General features: G+C 39.9%; 1 protein-coding gene across 1 annotated transcript in view; it reads left to right on the forward strand.

Moving 5' to 3' along the window:
• Positions 1 to 675: 675 nt before the first annotated feature.
• Positions 676 to 15,970, forward strand: part of FANCI (FA complementation group I) — a 67,169-nt gene continuing 51,874 nt past the window's right edge. The window contains exons 1-7 of the mRNA XM_069098570.1: positions 676 to 863; positions 1,229 to 1,450; positions 3,456 to 3,558; positions 4,797 to 4,869; positions 8,441 to 8,571; positions 9,807 to 9,963; positions 11,086 to 11,143. Of these exons, the coding sequence (XP_068954671.1) occupies positions 3,475 to 3,558; positions 4,797 to 4,869; positions 8,441 to 8,571; positions 9,807 to 9,963; positions 11,086 to 11,143 (503 nt within the window). The 5' untranslated portion in view covers positions 676 to 863; positions 1,229 to 1,450; positions 3,456 to 3,474. The remainder of the gene's footprint in view (positions 864 to 1,228; positions 1,451 to 3,455; positions 3,559 to 4,796; positions 4,870 to 8,440; positions 8,572 to 9,806; positions 9,964 to 11,085; positions 11,144 to 15,970) is intronic.

Here is a 15,970-nt window from a genome sequence, read left to right on the forward strand (position 1 = left end):
GGAGGCAGAGATGGAGTACAGGAGTAGGACGTGGAATTCAAGAATGGAGAGTCCCGTCCACAGGCGTTTTCTATTAAGTTGTAAGCTCCTTGAGAGTAGGAACACTGACCATCCTTTTGTGTCCCGAGCACTTAGCACTGGAACATGGAAGGCGCTTAATAAATGGCTGCTGACTGACTGATGTGGATTTATTTACCATGTGCTATGCCCTGTGCCAGGCCCTCGGGATACAAAGGCTTAGGAAGTTTGGAGGAGCACCAGAACGGATGTTAAAGGAGAGTATGGAATGAGGGAAAGACAGGAGTAAGGAGCGGATGACCCAAGGAGGGTTACAGCACACTGCAAACACCGACCTCTGCTTTGAGTGTTAGATACTGTGAACACCAAAAAGAGGCTGCGGACTGTCGGAGTAGAAGGGAGAAAATGAAAGGGGCAGTGGAGAACGAGGCGAATTAATCCCCCCTAGCAAATGAGAGTAGAGCTGGTGCTCTAGCCTTATTATTTTGGTTTATCACAAAGACCAGCTCCATTCCACTATACCAAATTACCCCGGCTATTCCCCTATCTTCCTGTTCTTCCCCCCTCTTTCTTAAGACTCTTGGTACCTTCCAGATTGCGAAATCAACAAGAACGGAAGCAGGCTGCTCGAGGGTGGTGGGGGCGGGAATTGTTGCTCTGGGTAACGGAAGTGAGGTCAGCGCGCTCTCCAATTTAGCGGGAGATTTGGACTCAGTTTAGCGGCTTTTAGGCGGAAGCGACTCGCTAGAAACCCGGGGACTCCAGCGTTCAAGCAGTAACCTAGCTTTTGGGTGTCCAGCCCGGCGACAAGCCTGGGCACATTACTCCAGTGGTTCCGGAGTCCGGTAACGGGGGACGGCTTGGGGGCGCAGGGCTGAGGTGGAATCTCCAGTCCCCCAGTATTTGGCGCCTCTCTTGCACGGGCTTGCCTGCGGGAGGGCGTAGGGGAGAAATCCAGGGTGAGCCCGGGCCCTCCGGCCACCACCCGCCAATCTAGACTGTAAACTCCCTGAAGTCAGCAGCTGTCTTCCCCTTCCCCTCCCTCCCGTGCCCTAGGTATTGTTCTGCGCCCGAATGCCGCAGAAATGTTTATCCAGAGAGGAACCGTAGACCGAAAGCTAATCGCTCCAAGAAACATACTTTTTTTTAAAAAATTAAGGGATGAAAAGACTTCCTAAAAGTCATCTGGTCTACCCTTTTAATTTTACAGATGAGGAAACTGAGACCCGGAGCGGCTAAGTAAGAAGCCGGTGCTGGTGCAGTGCTGTCAGTGGCAGAGAAGAGCTAGGTCCGGAGCCCGGCTCGCCTGCCTCCCAAGCCCCAACTTCCACGTGGATCACAGTTTCCTCACCCGAACGAGAGCCTGGAGATCCCTGACAGGGCTTCCAGGTGGATTGAGAGCCGCAACGACTGGCTAGTTCAGCTTCTTGTGGTCAGTTATGGATGTTCATAATTGGGGCAGATCATTTATTTGTCATTTGCTTTAATGTCTAGTAAATACTCCATTAAGTATTTGTTGATTTGTATTGAATTTATCTTCTTCCCTAATACAGGTTTCACCTCACATCTTTTCTAAGGTGTCATTCCCCCTCCCTCCCACTAGAAACTTGAGTCGTCTTTGATTTCACCTTATTCTCCCAAATCCTATCAGTATCCTATCAAGTATTAGTTTAACTTCCTATTGCTTCTCAGACTTGTCACTTGCTTTCCAACTGTTATATCTCTGTATTGGTCTTTGTCACCTGGATTTCAGTAATTGCATAAGCCTTTTTTCCTCTGACTTTATTCCGGTTCACCCTCCTCTGGTCTCCCCCCTACCAGACTGATCTTTCTAAAACTCTGCTTTTATCCCTCCCCTGCCCTAAAACCTTCAGGAGTTCAGGCTACAGTATTGATAGTTCTCAATTAGTTCTCTTTTTTTCAAGGCACAGTTTCTTTGCCAAGTGTATCATAGCACCCAGGACATTTAAATTTGCAAGAGAAGAGGGTTCTGAGGCTGTCCATCTGGGTCTTTGGATCCCCCTGCCCCTCTTCTTCTTCAGCCTTTTTCTTCTCTTACTTTATTCTCTTAGACCTCACAACAGAGGAAGTGACTTGGTACGTTGGATAAAGCTGCAGTTGTGACCTTTCCAGTGTCAAGCCAGATTGAGCAGACAGCAAATTGCACCTGGAAATCACCCTGCCTAGGGACACTTTGAGAACCATTGGCCTATTATAGGATAAGCTCCATACTCTGGCTTTTGAAATCTTCCTCAATTTGTCCCTACCCTTCCAACTTTATGTGCCACTACTCCTCACCTTGAAATTTCCATTCCATCTGAGTTGCTGTCCTTCACAAACACAGTTTGTTAATTCCTATCCCTATATGTTTGTTCATGTTGTTGCTGCCTGTCCCACTTCAGAAGCCTTGTGTGATTATCCCAGCAGAATGTATGTAGCAATTTTGTATTCCACAGCACCTAGCATATTCTCTTGTATTGTTAGTTAATTGTATCTAGATAGTTCAACAAAGATTCATGAATTAGACACTTGTTCTCAGTACCTTGTATGGAGTAGGTGCTCGGTAAATAGTTGGTTTATAGAATTGATCTGTGAAGTTTTAACCATAAAGTTTAACCTCTTATTACTAGAGTATGCTGCAAGTAGTTAGTATGTATGTTCTTCTGAGTTTGTCCCATACCATTTATTGCAAGGCAGCACATAAAATTATAAATAATTTACAGTCCTTAGATATTTAAAAACTTGGAATATTTTTCACGGTTCCTCTTTTGAGAAGATAGTAATGTGAAAAGGTGATCTTTGTCTGCTTAAGAATGTGCCAATAAGAGAAAATAATTAACAAGACTGATATCCCTAGAAAAAAGTTTGACTTTAGGATAAAATTATAAATTTGTAAAAACCCACTTCACATTCATAGTAAGAAGCTCAGTAATAATAATAATCACTAGAATGTGTGTAGTACTTTAAGGTTTGCAAAGTAATTTACAGATATTTCTTTTTTTTCCTTATGCATTTTTGGGAGGTGGGTGTTCTTATAACTATTCTCATCACAGATGAGAAAACTAAGGCAAATAGTGGTTCAGTGATTTGCTCAGGGTCACAGAGCTAGTAAGTATCTGAAGCTAGATTTGAATTTAGTTCTTTCTGACTCCAGGTCCTGCACAATCTCTACTGTGCTGTTGTGACCAGTTGATCATTCATTTCTAGCAGTACTTTATCCTGAATAAAAGCCTTGAAAGTCACTTGAATACAGTAGAGATTTCTGAGAAAGGGAAGATGTTGGTGAAATCTAGAGACTATTTTCAGTAGATTAAAAATAAGAATATTTTGTTTTTCTGGAGGTGAGGAAAGAGAAACAGACTTGGTAACCAGCCAACATCTCTTTCAACTCTGGGAATCTGAAAATCATGCCCTCATGTAATGCACTTTCTTTGCAGTTCCTTGAGATGAGCTACAATGGACCAGAAAATTATCTCTCTAGCAGCAGAAAAAACAGCAGATAAATTGCAAGAATTTCTGCAGTGCCTGAAAGATGCTGAGGTGAGTATGAAGATTCCAACTGTTATTTATTACTGATGGGAAAATCCTATTAAAAGTTTTAGTAGAGGGGCGGCCAGGTGGCTCAGCGAGTAAGAGCACCAGCTCCAGTGTCGGGATAACCTGGGGATCAAATCTGGGCTTTGACACTTAGCACCACACCCAGAAATAACTGGCCATGTAACCTTGAGCAAGTTACTTAACTCCGATTGCTCATTAAAAAAAAAAAAGTTTTAGTAGGCACTAAATGCTGTATTATGTAAATGCAAAATGATGACATTGAAAGGACAATCTTTGATCATCAAACTTTGGTTTTCTTAAAATATGAGAAGAGAGGACAAGAATATAAGTAATTTACACATGCTTGAAAAGTTCTGTGATGTCATCAATGTGTATATTTGCTGGAGTGATCCCTGTTCCTCCTTAACCCCTCCTGTTCATGACTTCCCATGAACCCTTCCTTGGGACCCCCTCAGTAGACCAGGGGCATCCTTTGGACCTTTGATTTGATCAGGGTCGACCCAGTAGAGCACACAGGCCATCTACTTGGGATCCTTTGCTCTTGCTTCCTAAGTGGCCCACCTCTTTTCCCATGTCATAGATTTCTTGGATGAAGCCTTTCATGCCATTTCTTGTTTCTTTTGTAATAAGACTGTCGAGATTGATACAATTCACTTCCTCCAAAATTGAGCCAGCTGCTTGTTCACCAGCCAAATGTCTCACATTTTAAGTACTGACAAGCTGTGTAGAGATAGTTTGAAAACTGATTCTTAGTGCCTTTTATCTCCTTCTCTGCCATTCTGCCACTATTACAATTGTGATCAAGTACGTGATGAATGAAGTTGAGAGTTTTTTATGTATTGGTGCTGCAGTGATTGAAAATGGCAGAGGCCTGTCTTATTTACTACATTATGGCAACACTTACTGAACATTAAGATAGGGCTTCACTCTTAATTATTCTTTGAAACATGCTAAACTGATATTGTAGCATGATACTATTTATTTGCATGAATTATGATTACTTTGTTTTATAGAGATAAGATAAAAAAAGGTTGGGTTAACAAGAACATTTTATTAAAATTACCTCCACTACCCTATTTTTAAAAAAAATGAGAGTATTTGTGGCTCTTGCTCTCAGGTAGAGATCTGTGCCTAACCAGGTATATCTTTTATATATTTTTTACTAGAGGAGGTTTCTTACCATTACCTAAAATTTGAAACCATTCTTTCTTTGGTTACAGCTGACTAGTCTCCTTCAGAAGCATGCAGTAAAAGGAAAATCCCCTGGAGCACTGCTAAAAGGCATCTTCAAGGGTAATAATAATAATGATGATGATGATGATGATGATATTGCTGTTTCCTAAAAGTGGCTTAAACAATTGCCTTATTTTTCTGGTTAGTTGCAAGTTGTTGGATTTTTTACTGTGAAAATATGTAGACTTTGCTATTTTCTTGACTGCTTGTCCTTCTCTCTCCACTCTCCCACTCTCCCCCAAAGGGCATTTTGTGTACCCAGGGGTGGTTTTGTAAAATCAACTAGGGCCACAGAACAAAATGAAAGGACATTTGGTGTTTGTTGTTACTATTGTTGGTTTTAAAAAAATTTTATTGGGTGAGATTCATGTGGTGTTAGTTTATTGGTAATTAGAATCTTTTTATATAAATCCCCCTAGATTTGGTGTCTTTAGAAGTGTATTTAAGGAAATAACAGTAACTGCTACCTGATCTATATCTAATTTGAGACCAAGGAGCCCTAGGGTTTAATAAAATACTTAATCCAGTTTTTTTCTTAAAACCAGGTAGAGCTCTTTTATTTCAATCTCTTGAATGGGTTCCAGTTCTACAATGACAAAAGTCTAACTCATATTCTTAGAGGTGGGCATGTGTACTGGCAAATAGCTACTGGTATGAGATACAACTATGAAAGTGAAATATGGTTTTGGGCTCTTGGCAAGTAATTTTTGTTGTTTTCTTTTTTCAGTTAAACTGTTCTTTGCTGCAGGGAACAATCTCCCACTTTTCATGAGAGAAATTTTAAAATTGTTTGAGTCCATATTTATGGAAACTTGAACTGTCCTTAATTTCTTCTTCTATCACTGTCCATCCCATGCTAAACTCCACCCAAGAGTATCCTCATTATGTGCCTTCTATGTGTCTTCTCTTGTACTGCTAATTTGTGTTTTCATAGCTCAACTATACCCTTATTGCTGCAAAGCAATAAGTTTACTTTTCCTTAATGCATACTCTGATGCACTACCTACAGGGCTTGTTTCAAACATTTAATCTTTCTTTAGACCTTCTACACAATCTTTTTGTCCCCTTCCTTTCAGGTGCAAACCTTAAAAAATACTTTACTGAGAAATTAGAGGCTATTTTCTGTGAATTCTTTCTCCCCTACATCTTAAACCCCCCCCCCCCTTCTCTCCTCCAGTATAATGAAGGAGAGGCCCTTCTCTCAAAGGCTAACTATTTATACCCTGGATCTCATCTCCTCTATTCAAGCAGATTACCTGTGCTACTACTCTCTCTTTCTCCCTAATATTAAATTTCTCTCTCTGACTCCCTCCTCTCTCATGCCCAGGTCTTTCCTATTCTTTAAAAACAAACAAACAAACAAACAAAAGACTTTACTTGACCCCTTATGTTGTCATCCTAAACTTCTACCTTTCATATTTCATAGCCAAACTCTTAGAAAAAGCTGTCTATACTTGTTATCCTTCCTTCTCAGCCCTTTGCAGACTGACTTCTTATTCCATCACTTAATTGAAACTGATCTCTCCAACATTACCAATGATTTCTTAATAGCCAAATCCAGTGGTCTTTTCTCATTTCTTCTTTTTCTTGAGCCATGCAGTATTGTCCTTCTATATAATCTCTTCTCTGGGTTTTCATGACATTGCCTTCTTTCATGATATTTTCCTCCTACCTGTCTGGCTATTTCTCTGCTTCCTTTTCTGATTTCTCCTATCACGTCAGCTAGTTATGCATATAGTCCTGAGTTCTTTCCTAGACCCTATTCTATTTCTATACCCTCTTTGTCAGCTATCTCATTGGCTCTCATGGGTTCATATATCATTTCTGGGTGGGTCACTCCCAAAACTCTCTTTCTCCTGAGATTTTACATATGCAGCTGCTTTTTGGACATTTCCCACTGGTTGTGATGTGGTAATTCACACTCATTATGATTAAAGCAATGCCTCTTTATCCCAATATTGCTCCTCTTTCTAACCTATTTCTGTCAAAGTTAACATGATATCCTTCTAGCCATGCAAGTTTGCAGTCTTGGAGTCATTCTCAGTTTTTCATTTCCCCTTTCTTCCCATATCCAGTCAGTTGCCTAGACTTTTTGAATCTACCTCCATAACATCTCTCCTATCCATCCACTTCCCTCCACTCATATGGCCATCACTCTAGTTCAGGACCCCATCACCTACCACTTAGATTATGTAATAAACCTCATAACTGATATCCCTCCCTCAAGTCTCTCCGTTTACAATCTCTCCTCCACTCAGTAACCAAAATGATATTCCTAGAGCATTTGTCTGACTGTGTCACTCCTCTACTCAGAATGTACCAGTGCCTCTCTGTTGCCTCTAAAGTAGAATACAGGGTGCTTCGTTTGGTATTTAAAGCTCTTCAAAATCTGGTTTCAGCCTTCCTTTCCAAACTGATTACATGTAACTCTCCCTTCAGATGGTCTGCTTTCCTGCCAAACTGGCCTATTTGTTCCTTCTATACAATATTCTGTCTTTCATCTTCATCCCTTTGAAAAGGTTGTCCCTCAGGTATAGAATATCTTTTTTCTCCACTTCTGCATTTTGTAAATCCCTACTTCCCATCAAAACTTAAGTCAACTGAGTTCAAATCCAGCCTCAGACACTTAATACTTAACTTGCTGTGTGACCTTGGGCAAGTCTTCTTCATAGTTGCCTTGTTTTCACCTCTCCAAAAAAAAAAAACCTTAGGTCAAGTACTCCATGAGACCTTTTCTGATTTTGATCCCATCACCCTCTCAAAAATATTTATCTACATTTACTTGGTATATGTTGTGTATTTACATATACCTACTTTTTTTGCCAGTAGAGTGTAAGCTCCTTGAGGACAGAGACAGTTTTACTTTTGTCTTTTGCATCTCAGTATCTAGCTCAGTGACTGACATAAAATAAGTTTTTAATGGGTGTTTGTAGAGCTGAAAGAGAAGGAAGATCCCTGTCCTAGGTGGGCTTCACAAGTAAAAGGAGAGAATAAAAGAAGAGCTATCAAAAACTAAAGTTCACCATTACTGCCGCTGGATATGCCTTGATCTTATTGAAGATATTTTTTTCTAACAAATATACCTAGAAGTAATTATGCCCTGCTCTGCTGAGCTTGACTTTTTAGCTTACTGAAAAGGATAACTTTTGTAATTTGAGTCAATAAATGTTTATGACAGAGTCCAGTTTTTCAAGCCCTGTGTGCCCGTAACAGATATGGTATTTTGAGGTGAACTTAAGTTAAGAGTATTTGACAACTGCCATTGTCACAATCAGTGAGAAATATCCTCTCAAAGAGATGCAATTATGCATAGAAAAGAATATTTTCTGTGCCTTTGTTGTAGTGAGCTAGTAATTTAGTACATAAAGTACTGTGAATTTGTCTTTGGGCCACAGCTTTTATAATAATACTAATAGTTTTAATACGAATAATTAGTTTAACTAATAATTAATAATAATTAATTTAACTAATAATTCTAATACTAATCATAATGCTATGATTAGTATTAGAGAGATGCATGATTTATTCATCTTTTGTCTTTGTTAATCTGCTTTATCTAAGTAGCCTATATAATAATAATAATAGTATTTCTTCTGCTTTGTTTTTCCACCTCTTCTTCTAAAACAATAAGGTTCCCCATGTTCTGAGGAGGCTGGAAATCTCAGGAGACTCAAAGTATACAAATATTGTATCCAGTTGGTGGAATCAGGAGATCTGCATAGAGAAGTAGCATCTGAGATCACAGGACTATTGATGCTTGAGGTAGGATGAAAGCTAAAGATTCCTTGGGATGGCTTTCTTGGGTTTGCAGTTTGTAGAAAGGAGAGTTGGGGAAATTTCAGTGTATTAAGCTGTATCAGCAAGCACCCCAGCGTCCCCAGGGTGGCTGCCAACACATGTTCTTGGATCTGCTTTGATAAAGGAAAGCAACTCAAAATGGGTTAACAAGCTTACTTTAATCAGTTAAACATATGTCGTTTACCTAGTTCAGGGGAAAAAAGGTCAGCACCCCGAACTTCAGAGTATACAGACAGAATTATCAAGACAGAGAAACAGATCAAGTAGACAGGTTTCCAAACTGTCCAACCATTACATCCTTACCAAATCAGTATCTGGGTTTTTCAAAGCCGGGGGGCTCTCAACAACGACTTCCCAGACTGTCATCTGATCAAATCACAGAACAGTTCTCAAAGTGAGCCCCCAAAGCAAAGCCTCACATCAGGGATTATATAGCCTTCTCCTGGGTCAGAGAATGTAACCACCCTCTTGACCCACTGCCCAGTCACACAGCATCAAGGTATGGGCATTCCTGAAAAGCAAGCCTCCTGCCACAGGCTCCATGTGACCACATTCAGCCTATTAGGAGGCAGAGTATATTTTCAAATCAAGGAAGGTTCTCAGAGTTTCTTAAGCCTATCAAAGGGCCTAGGGGCAGGGAAGATCTTTAAATTTGCATTTCCATTACATAAGCTCAGTACAGTTCCATCTTTTATTATGAGCCTCAGTTTTTAAAGTCTGACTTTTGGACCATGCAACATCTAATTAATTTCATTGAATCTCTAGTTCAGGCCTCCACAACCTGTAGCCTGAGGGCCACTTGAAGCAAGCCAAAGGATTTCGGGTGGCTCTCAAAAAACGTAGAGAAAAACATCCTTTGTATGTAGAGGAAGTCCTTTGGCATGTAGCAAGTGGCCTGAGGACTATAAGCAGCTGTAGGTTGTGAAGGCCTGCTCTAGCATCACATACTTTTGAAAACTTGACATGTTTGTGGTGCAAAAAAACAGGGTAATTAGTAGGAGATGTTATAACCCTTATTTGTCCAGTTCTAGTTTTTAGCATAAAGGCAATGATCCTTTCAGGTTATTGCCTGTACCTTTTAGGAGTAGCCCATGTCTAGGTAATACTTCTGTTAATTCAATAAAAAGTACTGTTTCTTGGAAAGACATATCAATTGTTTTCTGGCTCTTATTTGATTTCTTTGACCTTTGAACTTTTAGGCTCACAGTTTGCCTGGCTCCTCATTGGTTGAGCTAGCCAATGGATTTGTTGATGCTGTTAGGGACGGCAGCTTGGTGAATGGGAAATCTTTGGAGTTATTACCCATTATCCTTACTGGCCTAGCTTCCAAAAAGGAAAACCTGGCTTATGGAAAAGGTAATTTCTTTCCACTTTTCAGTAATTCAGTTCAGCAAAAATTTATGAGCGCCTCCTGTGTACAGAGTATTATGTTTAGATACTGGGGGGAAATATAAAGTTTGGTAAGCATTGAGGAAGCTTGTGGTCTTGTCAGGGGATAAGACATAAATACAGACAACTTTAATACATAATATTGAAGGATCAATGCATAAGAGAGGTCCATAACAAAGTGGTCTGTAAAGTCCCAAGGGGGATGTATGGAAGCCTATAGCACTAAGACCTCTTTTTGTTTTAGGAAACATTACGAAGTAATACATCAGTGTCATGGTTTCACATTAATGAAAGTTCTAATTCGTCTTCCTTGAAGAGAAGACAAACAATACAGGAATGGATCTTGATTTCTTGTTCCTGAGAGACTTTGTATTGTTTGTGCTAACCAAACCAGGAGGGGAAATGTCTTTGTTTAATCCAATTTAAGAACAGTCTTTGCTCAGATTGAAAAGGAAATAAACTCTTGGAGAGAGTGGTGAAAGATACAGTAATTGGTTTGGGGATGATATTTTCTCTAGGGCACATTGATGTCAATGTTGAATTAAAAAGCCTTATTAAAAAGAGTGAGTGGAAGAGAGTACTGAGGAAGAGGTACCAGGCATAAGTAACTTTCATAAAAGCTTGATAGTGAGGGATAAGAAAGAAATGGTTGCTGTGTAGGACTAAGGAAAAGCTTTTTAGGATTGGGTAAAACCTGAATATGTTTTTAGGAAGATGGGAAGAGATCAGTGGGGAGGGAGAAATTAAAGAAGCATGAGACAGAAGGGGCAGTTCCCGGAGGTAGCAAGAAGGTCTGGGATCAAATATATGGGTAGAAGGACAGGTTGTCATAGTGAAGAATCACAGACCAGAGGAAAGGAGAATAAAGTGGCTAATGATTTTAGGACACTTTGAGGAGCAGAGGTGGACTGAAGTTACTCCTGGATGACTTCAGTCTTCTCAGTGAAGTATAGGAGGCTGAGTTATGCACTGTGAGTGTGGGAGTTGAGAGGTTGAGGAGAGAATTATTTGGAACAACTCCTATGAGGAATGAGATATGGAATCAATAAAGGAAAGTGGAATGGTTGTTGAGCAGTTTGTATTTTTCAGGTGAGCTGAATGGAGAAGAATATAAGAAGCAGCTGATTAACACTTTGTGTTCTAGCAGGTGAGTCTGTCAGTCATCTTGCATTTTTTTTTCCAGACCTATCCATGGCCACAAAGAGCATTGACTTGTTTCTTTGAACCGTAAGTTTCCACTTGCACTCTTGTCATATGTTGTACTATTATAGATTCATTTAATTTGTATTGAATTATTTTAGTCCATAAGAAACGAAAGATTTTAAATGCTTCATTCATGTTTTCAGTGAAGCATTTCCTAGTTACTTGAACATCTCCCTTTTAGGGTGGGGATTTTTCTTACTAGGTACCACTTCTGGAGTGACTTGTCTTGGAGCTTCAGGTGTTCTCAGCTTCTCAAGTTACTAGAGTTACTCCACCCGTTTTCTGATGATCAATTTCTTAGAAAAAGAAAAGGGGCAAACCCTTCGCTTCTTTTGATTTCATTATGGCATAGTATAGTCTATTCACTTTCTTCCTGTCTTCCCCTATTGACATGACTTATTAAGAAAAGGAAAAGACCTTAGCTGCTTGAGAATTAGAGGCTGTGAGACCTATAATAGAAAGGATAGTACCAGTCTTGTGGCATTTATACACTGAAGAATCCCTGCAAGCTGTGGGCTTTATTTCCTTTGTCCTAGTGTAACCATGAGTTTTTTCTGTTGTGATATGAGAATTAAAAGTTGTTTTCAAGTGAAATTTGAACCCTTGGGAAAAGAAATGGAAAAATGGGTGTTTTAAGAGAAAAAATCTGATTAAAACAACTATTTTTTTTGTTTTTTTGTGTTCTTGCCTTTTATTTTTTTTATTTAATCAAATGCTTTATTAACTTCTAGTTTACATCATTCATTTCCACATGATTTTGAATTACAAATTTTCTCCCCATTTTTCTCCTACCCACCACCCACTGAATATCCCCTCCTCCAATTTGCTCTCTCCCATATCTTCTCCCATACCCCCTCCAACTTTCCAGTAGGGCATGGTGGATCTCTATGCCCCAGTGCCTGTATATCTTATTTCCCAGTTACATGTAAAATAATATTAATAATAGCATATATATATATATATATATTTTAAACATTTGATTTTAAAACTTTGAATTCCAGATTCATTCCCTTCCTCCATTGTCACCCACCATTACTGGGAAGATAAGCAGTTCAGTATAGGTTGTACATGTGTAGCTATGTAAAACATTTCCATAGTGGATATATTGTATTTTATTTTATTTGCCTTTTGGAGGGCAGTTGGGGTTAAGTAACTTGCCCAAGGTTACACGGCTAGTTTTTGTGTGTATGTGTGGGTGTTAAGTGTTTGAGGCCGGAACCAAACTCAGGTCCTCCTGACTCCAGGGCTGGTGCTTTACTCACTGCACCACCTAGCCACCCTGGTAGTGGATATGTTGTAAAAGACTGACTATATTTCCCTCCCTCCTATCCCACCTCCCACTTGTTCTATTCTCTACTTTGATCCTGTCCCTTTTCAAAAGTGGGTACTTCTAACTTCCCTCCCTCCCAGCCTGCCCTCCCTTCTATCATCCCCCCTCTCATCCCCATTCCCCCTACTCTCCTGTAGGGTGAGATACCCTATTTAGTGTGTATGTCATTCCCTTCCTTAGCCAAATTCATTGAGAATAAGGTTGACCGTTCCTTTTCGCCTTCCTGTACTTCCCCTCCATTGTAACCATTTTCCCTTGCCTCTTCTATATGAGATAGTTTACCCCCATTCTGTCTCTCCCCATCTCCTCTCATTATATTCCTCTCTCACCTCTTAATTTCACCTTTTAAGTGTCATCCCTTCCGATTAAATTGGTCCTGTGCCCTCTATCTATGTATACCTGTAAACATATATACACATTCACATATGTCCTCATATACCTGTATACCCTCCAATATAGACATATATGTATGTATATATGAATATGTGTGTGTGTGTATATGTATATGTATAAACATTTCTATTCCCTTCAACTATTCTCATACTGAGAAAAGTTTCATAGGTTACAATTATCATTTTTAGGTCAGCTAGGTGGCCCAGTGAATAGAGCACCAGCTCTGGAGTCAGGAGGACCTGAGTTCAAATTCAGCCTCAGACACTTAACACAAAACTAGCCGTGTGACCTTGGGCAAGTCACTTAACCCCAATTGCCCTCCAAAAAGCAAAAATAAAAAATAAATAATTTTTCCATGTAGTGATGCAAATAGTTCAACTTTGATAAGTTCCTTATGATTTCTTTTCCCTGTTTACCCTCTCATGCTTCTATTGCTTCTTATATCTGAATGTCAGATTTTCTATTCAACTCTGGTTTTTTCATCAAGAACGCTTGAAAGTCCTCTATTCCACTGAATGACCATATTTCCCTCTGAAACATGATACCCAGTTTTGCTGGGTAGGTGATTCTTGGTTTTAATCCCAGCTCCTTTGACCTCTGGAATATCACATTCCAAGCCCTTCAATCCCTCAATGTGGAAGCTGCCAGATCCTGTGTTATCCTGATTGTGTTTCCACAATATTCAAATTGTTTCTTCCTGGCTGCTTATAATATTTTCTCTTTGATCTGGGAATTCCAGAACCTGGCTATAATATTCCTAGCAGTTGTCTTTTTGGGATCTTTTTCAGGAGGTGATCGGTGGATTCTTTCAACCTCGATTTTGCCCTCTGGTTCTAAAACATCAATTCCTTGAGAATTTCTTTTTTTTTTTTTTAAGCAGTTGGGGTTAAGTAACTTGTTCAAGGTTACACGGCCAGTTATTTTGGGTGGGTGCCAAGTATCTGAGGCTGGAACCGATCTCGGGTCTCCTGATGCTGGGGCTGGCACTCTTACTGTGCCACCTGGCCGCCCCAAGAATTTCTTTAAGTATATGATTTCTAGGTTCTTTTTTTGATCATGGCTTTCAGGTAGTCCAATAACTTTTAAATGATCTCTCCTCGATCTATTTTCCAGGTCAGTGGTTTTTCCAATGAGATATTTCACATTGCCTTCTATTCTTTCATTTGTTTGAATCTGTTTTAACAGCATCTTGATTTTTCATAAAGTGTTAGCTTTCATTTGCTCCAATCTAGTTCTGAAGGAATGATTCTCTTCAGTGAGCTTTTGAGATTCTTTTTCCATCTGGCAAATTTGGCTTTTTAAGGCATTCTTCTCATTGCCTTTTTCGAGCCTCTTTTGCCATTTGAGTTAGTCTATTTTTTAAGGTGTTATTTTCTTCAGTCATGTTGTTGACTCTCATTTCATAATTTTCTTGTATCATTCTCATTTCTCTTCCCAATTTTTCTCCACCTCTCTTATTTAGTTTTCAAAATCCATCTTAAGATCCTCTATGGCCTGTAACCAGTTGGTATTTTCCTTAGAAGCTTTTGGTACAGAAGTTCTGACTTCACTGTCTTCCTCCTGTTCCATGCTTTGCTCCTTTTTGTCCCCAAAATAGGAGTCTAATGTTGTATTCTTCTGTCTGCTTTGTTTCCCTTGCCTGGCCATGTCGCCCCTCAGTCACTTGACCCTGGGCTTTTTGCCACCGTAGGACTCTGCCACCAGACAGGGGAGCTTTCGTCCCAAATGCTGGGGTTTTCTCAGCTGCCAGAGGTATTAGATGGGTGCCCTCTCTGAGGTCTCCACATGCTCTGGCAAGCTGGACACACACCCCAGGACCTCCACCCTAGACTGCAATCCAGATCCAAGCAGGTTAAAGCAAGAGCGATTACCCCTCAGACTGGTGCTTGGTCCACCTACACTCTGCAGGCCAGGAGTTGAAGCTGCAACGTGGCACTGGCTGGCTATGCCGGGCGTCTCAGCGGCTTCTCCCTCCAGGGGACAAAGGCTGACCATACTCCTGAACTACTGGATCCCAAAGTCCACACTGCACTGACCTCTCACTTTGTCCTTAGCATCTATGTGTTGATAATTCTGGAAACTGCCACAGCTGCTACTGATCTGAAGTCCCTCCAGCCAGCAGCTGGTCAGGCCCACCCTGGGGCTAAAACCTTGGCTCCTAGATCACTGCACTGGCCACTGCCTGCTGGCCTGCTGGGTTGTCCTCAGCAGGAGGTTAGCTTCTCTGTATCATTTTGTGGGTTCTGTAGCTCCAAAGTTTCCTTGGAGTCACCTTTTACATAAATTGGAGGAGGTGGAAGCTGGAGCCCTGCAGAAGTCCTGTTTCTACTCCACCGTCTTCCAATAATCCTACAACAAATATTTTACAATTAAAATACTATTATGACGAAAAGAGTTCCAATCATTAAATGGTAAATTGCTTTTTTAAGTAGTATTTAACAGTAAGTAGTATTAAGTATTAAATATTAATACATTTAATATAATAAAAGTCTAATACAACAGAAGAATGTGGATAATTCCTGTAGGTTTATTTTAAAAGGATTTATCTGTATGATTATCTAGAGTTTTCTACTATGAGTTGTAGAGATGTTTTTATTGTATTGAAAGAGCACTGGGATTGGAGTTAGGAGACCTAACCTAGGTTTGAGTCCCACCTCTTGCATTTATTAGCTACATGAACTTGGGCCTCTCATATCCTAAAATGTGGGCGTTGGACCAGATGATTTTGAAGGCTTTTTCTACCTTTAATGTTGTGTGCATCAACAGTCAGGTTAAAAAGGTGATAGGTGATATTTTGTAGAGAGGAAAAAAGGCAATTATTTCTTCTGTTCCTCACAGTCATAGTATGTCAAGAAAAGAATTGAATTCTTGCTTCCTAATATAATTTTCAGACTCTGAGCCAAAGGTGAGAACCTTTTTGTAATTAAGAAGTTAAAAATTACTCAGAGGAATCCCTATCAAGCTACAGATTATCATGGACAATGGAGGTTATAAGAGCCAATTTTTAAAAATTATTGCATAGTGCAAATCTACCGAAGGAAGAACAAA

The sequence above is a fragment of the Petaurus breviceps genome, unplaced genomic scaffold, assembly GCF_028583685.1.
Source record: "Petaurus breviceps papuanus isolate PSGF00001 unplaced genomic scaffold, PetGlider_PUasm1.0 37, whole genome shotgun sequence".
Lineage (NCBI taxonomy): Eukaryota > Metazoa > Chordata > Mammalia > Diprotodontia > Petauridae > Petaurus > Petaurus breviceps.